Below are 9143 nucleotides of genomic sequence, written 5' to 3' on the forward strand. Positions count from 1 at the left end.
ATTATGAACTCATGATGTAACATTATGTTTCCTCATCCTATTTTTATTGAGCTCTCTGTCTACATGTTTTTTATTTCGCCTGGTGCATGAATTGAATGTTTTGTTTTTATTTATTTCTATGTTAAGCACTTTGTGCTACATTTTTAGATGTATTAAAAGTGTTATACAAATAAAGTCTGACTGATTGATTGAAGAAGCACACCCTGAACTGAATTGTGGGAAGGATTCTAGAAGGATGCAAAATGAAGTCTAAACTGGGAGCTACTTGGTGTTGCTTTAGTAATGTGATCGACCTAAGCGGTGTGCTGGCTTAACTTTGTTGAAAAAAGAGGACGACTGTAGAGGATGGAGGAGCAAGAGAAGGGAGAATATAGTGAGAGAAGTTAGTCAGTAAGAACAATGCTGGGTGGATACATCCATAACATACATCAGAATTTATGAGTTGACTATTTATCTATTGAAAGTTATTTACCAAAAGTCTTCCAGGATGAGTTGGCATTAAGTGAAACTTTCCTCCTCATCACGCTTGGTGAGACAGTTAAATTGTGCAACACAAGAAACTTCTCTTTTGAATTCAAACTTGCGAGATAACAACTGTCGCAATGACATTCCAGGTTGATTGGTGATTGATAGAGTACGTTGAAACAACTTAAAGGAGAAGTTCTGTATTTTTAAACCTGGCCCCTATTTTTGGAATCGGTCCAGTAGATGCCCTCTGCCAGAGGCGCAATACAGCCCCAACGTAATCATCTGGGGCAACTGCGCCCGATCAAAGCACCTCCACTAAAAGTGCTTGTTTTTGCCGCTGACAGGCTCTGATTGTTACTCCAGGTGTCCGACAACATTATGGAAATGATCCCAACAAAGAGGTTTTGAATGCAGGTCTTTGACTTGTAGTTGAGTATTTTAAAACATCCTATTAGTACTTTTACTGAAGTAAAGGATCTGAATTCTTCTTGATGTCTGACCTTTTAACCTTTACAGCTGCCTCCTGAAGATTTCCTGATTGATGGCAACATAATCATGTTATGCTTTTCATTAGGGATGCTCGATATTATCGGCACGTTATCGGTATCGGCCGATATTGGCTTAAAAATGAACTATCGGATATCAACCAACATGCTGATATCTGCCGATATAATTAACCGATAAAATAATGGGCTGCTGCATACTTGATTAAATGCCCGACCTCGGCGCAATGTCCCCGGCGCAAAGAAGACCTGCGAGGCGCAGCGTGATAACGTCACGTGTGTCTACCTGCAGCATGACAGAGTTAGAAGCCAAAATGTCCGTGGTGTGGACATTTTTCAAAGTGTCTGAAATAGCAAAACTGCTATTTGCAATGAATGCTCAGCTTCGGTGATGCGAGGAGGAGCCAAGGCAAAGTCTTTCAACCCTACAAACTTGATTAACCATCTCAAGACCAGTCACCCCGACCGTTGTAACAAATGTGATAAGAGTATCTCCATTATACTGTACGCTTATTCCAATACAGAAGAGAGTTGATGATCTCTGCAATTAGGTGTGCAGGAAAAAAATATCGGTATCGGTATCGGTATCGGTATCGGTAATTGGCTAAATGAGTTATATACCGGCATATCGGCAAAAAATCCAATATCGTGCATCCTTACTTTTTATGATTTATTTGGAGATTTACAAAAACATACAAATGGATACATTTACTGAATTCTGAGAAGTTATCGAGAAGTTCCCACAGTCAAAATGATGCAGTGAAAATGATGTTGCATATGTGTATGGAGATAAAATCGTTTTTCTGCTTCTGCTTTCTAGGCTGAAGAAGAACCTCATACTTGAGCTTATTACTCAACATGAATTCATCAGCTTCCAGGTGACCAACGTATTTTTTACCCGTCCATCTTAGCACGATTAAATGTCACCACATAAATGACTGATTCTTTTCCACCTTTCCCTGAAAGGTAAAAATATGATGAAAACTCAGTTTTTAATCTTTTCAAGTATCTTGAGAATTCTTCATTTCTCTGACTTTACGCATTGTCAATGTATTGCTGAAGACTCCAGGGAGCACAGTGACAAATTGAGCAATTTTTTGCCACATGGCGGAAAGATACAAGCTTTATGTTGTGGCCGGGTCAGTTTGAACCATAAGCCTCAGAATCAAAAATTTGGCCTTGTTTCTTCGAGTCCAGACAAATCTATCCTAATAAGCCGTGTCAGCTGGGTCTTGAGTGATTTTCTGCCATTTTGAATGTTGTCCAAATCCTTTATTTTGACCCCTCTTCCAAATTTTAAGCAATTGTTACAACATTTAGAAGAAAACATGTTTGGACGAAACTGTAAAGGTTACTTTCTATGATTTTTGGTATTCCTTAAAGCTTTGCTACAGCTGGTTCTTAACCATTGTTCAAATGCTATGGGCATGGCAATGTATCAAAAATGTCACATCTCTCAAAAGCTTTGTGCTATGGCAACCAAATTTGGTTGAGTGACCATGACAAATTTGGTGCCATTTGACCAACAGGTGGAGCTGTTTTCCGAGTGTCTAGCCAAGAAGAAAGGACTCTGTCAGTATGTATGTGTGAATGACTATCCTTGGCATATCTCGAAAACCGTCAGTCCAAACAACATCACACGTGGCAGATGTATTTCTGAAAATACAAGGGAGGGGAAGTTAAAATGTAATACAATTTGGACATGTGGTTAAACTTTAGGCCATGAATCTTTATTTTTTAGCAGCACAGTTTTTCATAAGTCTAATCTGATCTTTTTATTCTGTGTTTATGACTTGGAAATAAGAGGGAAAAGTTTAGACTTAACAAAAAGATCACCACTCTTTGTTCCTCACTCTCCATAGTTAAAGAACTTTGAAATGTGGGGACTTTAACTGTGTATTGAACAAAGACTCAGAGACCAGCTTCGATGTTTGAGCGTTTTTATTTTGCATTAGAGAAGAAAGACAAGTTCACCTTCCAGAAGAAGGTTGTGCAAAAAGCATTCTGTCCACAACACACCGATTCAGCTCCCATCAAAGGCACAAAGCCAAAGACACCTCCTGCTTTCATCACTTGTCGTTTCATTCCTTAAGTAGCGTTACAGCGAGCGTGTAAAATGAAGATAGAAGATCAAATACAGAGCCTTCAGGTTGAATGTGAGATTGATGACACACACAGGTGACTCTGTGCTCTCCATGCCTCACTGTCAGCCACCGATCTTCTTGGCACAGACAAATGGGCGTCTCGAAGTACACCAGTAATCATCCCAGCACTTTGCAGCTGTAAACAGATTTTTTTTAAAAGTTAGTCAAAATAAAACCCACTTCTTTATGAAAATTGTCATAATTTGGACAAGTTCCAAAAACGTATAGGTGTATGTCCCATGTTACCGTTGCTCATCTGCCACTCATGGTGTGAATGCTGAAGGCAGCTCTCTGCTGAAGGCATTCACAGCATATTGAGATTGAAACCATTCAAACATCAAAACATTCAGTGCATTTGGGATCGGTGTCTCATTCATACTATTCATCGTTTCCGAGATATTCCCGTTTTTCCCGTACATTTTGCCCATTCAAATGAACAGTGGAATGTTCAAAAATTCAACATTTTCAAACTTTTTCAGCATATTTCAACCTTTTTCAAGACTTCACAGCTCATTCATACATTAACCCAGAAACTCCATTCCACTTTTAAAATATTCACACGTCTTTCAGCTTTCTTCTGGTCATTTCAATGTTTTCATATCATTTATAATTTTTTCACAGTCGCCTTTCAAATCACATAAAGTTTCAGTGAAATGTTCAACATCAGAGTGCAGGATTTCAAATTCAGAGGGGGGAGGCTGCTGAAAAATAACTGACACCTTCTAAACAAACTGCAACTGAGCCCACAATTTTCACTCCACATACATAAATTTGGTATCAAATCGGAGGTATTCTTGTGCTGCTTCTGTTAGACGGGTACTCGAAACCAAAAAATGTACACTTTTGCCTGGAGATGCCCAACTGTCACAGAAACCTGACCAACTGCCCCATCTGCTCAAATGTTAAATATTTCTGGAGAACTCCAAATGGATGCCCTTTTGTATTTCACTACCCTGGCAACATTTTTGGCAGTAGAGACATAAAATTCAAATGACGGCTTCATCAGACCCTTGTGATGGTCACATTTAATTTTTGTGTTGATCGCATTTACTGTCTAGACACAAGCACAGAAGTGTGAGAGGGCGTTTTCACCTTAAATCTCATTAAAATCAGCTGCCAAACTAAGAAGTCACACAGCTGCTACTCATGAACCATTACCACGGCAACAGCTGAGGTCAGCAGGAGGTCACTTGAGGTCAGTTGGAGCTCAATTCACGCACATACCCACAGGACAGAAATTTGAACACTCAAGCATTTTTCAAGGTTGGTCTTCCATTTTGAACTCCTCCAACGTCCTCATCACCTCCTCAGTCATCTTCCTTACCTCCAGACTTACTCTCATCACCTTACACATATTTCATACTTCTATTCATTCATCATTCAAGCGCAGCATTAGCAGATTTGCGTCAGCTCTTAAACAACATATTCCACAACATTCATACATTACATTCAATCAACATTCAAGCACAGCATTAGCAGATTAGCTTAAGCTATTCAGCAGACAGCATTCACACCACAATTTCTTCAGGAATTGCAGTTTGCACATAAGGCATACATTTAGGGCAAATTTGCTACTCCCGCTGCTTTACATTTAAAAAAAATAATGAAACTTAGTGGCGTCTATTGTGAAGCAGTTTTTTGTACTGCAATTGTTATTGACCGGCCTCTGTTTTGTTTGTTTAGCAAATCTTACAAACACCACCTAGACAGACTGTAGCTACAACTGACTACAAGCTGCAAAGAAATAACGTAGTTTGATTTACATCCATAGTTCATCTGTAAACAGTGCTGCTTCCAGCGAGCATTGTAAGGCTCTCCTTGGCACCAGTTTGTGTAGGTGAAACGTGAACCGTCAGTCCACAGCCAAACACCCTCCTAGAGAATAAATAAATATAAATATATACTGTATATATATAAAGTTTGAATCCAAACATTAAAATCTTGTGTCATGAATAAAGAACAATACATGATGGGCGTCAGTGCCTCCAATCCATGCTGCGTTATGTGCATGGCTGCTTCTCAATATCAGAATCTGAATCGCATGGTACTCGTCAACGCTATGTACTGAGGCCAGGTTTCCACCCGCGGACTGACAGTTTTTCTACAGTGGAGAAAAACAGACAGAGGAGAGAGTTGTTACAACGTGAGTTTAGACAACACAAGCAAAGATCAAGACAGGAGGGAACGAAGTCAGTGAGAGCCAACAAACAGCTTCAAGTGCAGTAGTCCCCACAACCTTGGGACTACTGAGGAAAAAGAAAAAAATAATGAATCAAAACCATCCTGATTACCTCAGCTTCAGCCCAAGTCACGGATGTTGGAAAGTATCTGAAAAGGCGTCCATTGATCTTAACCCAAACATTTGTCCTCTTGACCAGGTCCCGCTCCCCTGAGAACAAGACAGAGAAAACAGGAAGTTTTTGGTTACAGTCTCTATATGGATGACATGTTCAGATCAAAAACCTACAAATGATCTCCCCTGAACAGGACCTTTAAAGACGCAGTAATGTATGGAGGGGTGTTTGAGCGAGGATGCTACTTTATAAGATTAGGAGGATTTTGGAGGTGAAATTTTGCTTCTCTCGCTGCTTTCTACCAACCGGTCCGAGCTGGACATGAACCAGCTGGCGAACCTTCAGATCCTAACTTGTCTAGGAACCTCAAACAAGCTGCAAAAAATAAAAGATGGTGGCCTCTCTACACTGGTTTCTAGACTTTTTAAAGAAAACCCACTGACCTCCTTGATCCTGTGCGGCCTTTACTTCTGCAAGAGCTGGAAAGGTAATAAAAGAAGTTAATAAACCAAAACAATAAAACTCTCATTATTTACTGCACATAATACTTACCAGTAGCGGTGGTCAGAGCCATCATTGCGCACACAAGTGCAGCCACAAGTGCAGACACAGTCAGCATCTTCATGTTCCTGATGATGATGATGTTAACCTACATACAGACACAAACACGTTTATGATATCGAGTAGGGAGCAGCTTACTCATCCTAAACTGTCAGTCCATTAAAGGAAAGAAGAGTTTGTAGCAAACCTGCTTCGCTTCTCTTCTCAGCGATAGCCCACGGCTGTACGTCGGACAGGAGAAGAACCACATCTTATATATTGTTACATATCTTGTCATCAGTCACAAAACAGGGAAGTGATGACACAGAAACACACATTAACACCATAACCATAAAAAGTATCATCAGAAATGTACAGATGAAACCTCAAGAACTGTGTCTCACACAGTGTCAGGACTTTTAATCACTTGATGTAAAATATGTAAAAAACACCACTTTGAATATTTGATTTAATTTGTGCAGTTTTGTCACATTCAGGATTCATAATCATAACTGTTTACTTCACATAGCAAAGTTTAAAATATGGATGCAAAGAGACGAGGCCGAGACTATTTTTGGAAACGTGCAGTAATTACAACCTTTTACATTTTATATTGTATGCACAAAAACTTGGCAAAACCTGAATTTGTTTTATTATTGTATTCTTATGTATATTTGTGGATGACCTTATAATGTTTTATTGTCTTCTTTAAGTTAAGTTGTCGTACCTCCGGTGTTTCCTCATTATGAACTCATGATGTAACATTATGTTTCCTCATCCTATTTTTATTGAGCTCTCTGTCTACATGTTTTCTGTTTCGCCTGGTGCATGAATTGAATGTTTTGTTTTTATTTCTTTCTATGTTTCTATGTTGTGTCTATGTTATACAAATAAAGTCTGACATTCCAGGTTGAATGATGATGAATGATGATTGATAGAGTACGTTGAAACAACTTAAAGGAGAAGTTCTGTATTTTTAAACCTGGCCCCTATTTTTGGAATCGGTCCAGTAGATGCCCTCTGCCAGAGGCGCAATACAGCCCCAACGTAATCATCTGGGGCAACTGCGCCCGTTCAAAGCACCTCCACTAAAAGTTCTCTCTCTCAATCAGGCTCTGATTGTTACTCCAGGTGTCCGACAACATTATGGAAATAATCCCAACAAAGAGGTTTTGAATGCAGGTCTTTGACTTGTAGTTGAGTATTTTAAAACACCCTATTAGTACTTTTACAGAAGTAAAGGATCTGAATTCTTCTTGATGTCTGACCTTTTAACCTTTACAGCTGCCTCCTGAAGATTTCCTGATTGATGGCAACATAATCATGTTATGCTTTTCATTAGGGATGCTCGATATTATCGGCACGTTATCGGTATCGGCCGATATTGGCTTAAAAATGAACTATCGGATATCGACCAACATGCTGATATCCGCCGATATAATTAACCGATAAAATAATGGGCTGCTGCATACTTGATTAAATGCCCGACCTCGGCGCAATGTCCCCGGCGCAAAGAAGACCTGCGAGGCGCAGCGTGATAACGTCACGTGTGTCTACCTGCAGCATGACAGAGTTAGAAGCCAAAATGTCCGTGGTGTGGACATTTTTCAAAGTGTCCGAAATAGCAAAACTGCTATTTGCAATGAATGCTCAGCTTCGGTGATGCGAGGAGGAGCCAAGGCAAAGTCTTTCAACACTACAAACTTGATTAACCATCTCAAGACCCGTCACCCCGACCGTTGTAACAAATGTGATAAGAGTATCTCCATTATACTGTACGCTTATTCCAATACAGAAGAGAGTTGATGATCTCTGCAATTAGGTGTGCAGGAAAAAAATATCGGTATCGGTATCGGTATCGGTAATTGGCTAAATGAGTTGTAAAATATCGGCATATCGGCAAAAAATCCAATATCGTGCATCCTTACTTTTTATGATTTATTTGGAGATTTACAAAAACATACAAATGGATACATTTACTGAATTCTGAGAAGTTATCTAGAAGTTCCCACAGTCAAAATGATGCAGTGAAAAATATGTGGCATATGTGGATGGAGATAAAATCATTTTTCAGCTTCTGCTTTCTTGGCTGAAAAAGAACCTCATACTTGAGCTTATTACTCAACATGAATTTATCAGCTCCTAGGAGACCAATGTATTTTTCACCAGTCCATCTTTGATGCAAAAAACCTGACCTATTACAAGTGTTCAGATTAATTTTATTTGGACATAAATACCAAAAACACACAATAATTATAATGAATCTCCAAAACTAGAAACAATAAAAAAACGTACATGACAAAATGTTTGATATTGTTTGTCCAACTGTAAAGGAAACGTTGTTTGGTTCTTTATCTACTCGCTAATAAAACTAAAGTTCTTGTCAACACTTTGTTGTTTAGCACGATTAAATGTTACCACATAAATGACTGATTCTTTTCCACCTTTCCCTGAAAGGTAAAAATATGATGAAAACTCAGTTTTTAATCTTTTCAAATATCTTGAGAATTCTTCATTTCTCTGACTTTACGCATTGTCAGTGTATTACTGAAGACTCCAGGGAGCACAGTGACAAATTGAGCAATTTTTTGCCACATGGCGGAAAGATACAAGCTTTATGTTGTGGCCGGGTCAGTTTGAACCATAAGCCTCAGAAGCAAAAATTTGGCCTCGTTTCTTCGAGTCCAGACAAATCTGTCCTAATAAGCCGTGTTAGCTGGGTCTTGAGTGATTTTCTGCCATTTTGAATGTTGTGTTGAGTTTCAAATTAAATGGGCGTTTTTTGTGACATTTTAACCTTTACAGCTGCCTCCTGAAGATTTCCGAATTGATGGCGATATAATCATGTTATGCTTTTTATTATTTATTTGGAGATTTACAAAAACATACAAATGGATACATTTACTGAATTCTGAGAAGTTATCGAGAAGTTCCCACAGTCAAAATGACGCAGTGAAAATGATGTGGCATATGTGGATGGAGATAAAATAATTTTTCAGCTTCTGCTTTCTAGGCTGAAGAAGAACCTCATACTTGAGCTTATTACTCAACATGAATTCATCAGCTTCCAGGTGACCAATGTATTTTTTACCCGTCCATCTTTGATGCAAAATAACTGCGCAACACAAGACCTTCATGTCTTTTTATCTGAATCCTTAAAAACCTGACCTATTACAAGTGTTCAGATTAATTTT

The 9143-nt window shown here is 38.9% G+C and overlaps 1 protein-coding gene across 1 annotated transcript; it reads right to left on the reverse strand.

Annotated features, from left to right (window-relative positions):
* Positions 1–2894: 2894 nt before the first annotated feature.
* Positions 2895–6192, reverse strand: LOC138601043 (type-2 ice-structuring protein-like). The gene is made up of 7 exons (XM_069672615.1): positions 6158–6192; positions 5962–6058; positions 5853–5888; positions 5407–5504; positions 5082–5216; positions 4879–4990; positions 2895–3251 (listed from the first exon to the last, which is right to left on the reverse strand). The coding sequence occupies exons 2-7, from the start codon at positions 6032–6034 to the stop codon at positions 3178–3180; spliced, it is 528 nt and encodes a 175-aa protein (XP_069528716.1). The 5' UTR covers positions 6035–6058; positions 6158–6192; the 3' UTR covers positions 2895–3177.
* Between the last annotated feature and the right edge of the window lie 2951 nt (positions 6193–9143).

Source organism: Semicossyphus pulcher, unplaced genomic scaffold (assembly GCF_022749685.1).
Source record: "Semicossyphus pulcher isolate SPU_LCO1_2020_fin unplaced genomic scaffold, fSemPul1.0.p SCAF_21, whole genome shotgun sequence".
NCBI lineage: Eukaryota > Metazoa > Chordata > Actinopteri > Labriformes > Labridae > Semicossyphus > Semicossyphus pulcher.

Bases quoted from the DNA above. Each gene is read 5' to 3' on its own strand.
- LOC138601043 (XM_069672615.1), bottom strand. From the start codon at position 6,034: ATGAAGATGCTGACTGTGTCTGCACTTGTGGCTGCACTTGTGTGCGCA. The intron at 5,217-5,406 runs GTAATCAGGATG...TCTCCACTGTAG, and splicing joins TGACTTGGGCTGAAGCTGAG to AAAAACTGTCAGTCCGCGGG. The intron at 3,252-4,878 runs GTAAATCAAACT...ATCTGTTTACAG, and splicing joins TTTACAGATGAACTATGGAT to CTGCAAAGTGCTGGGATGAT.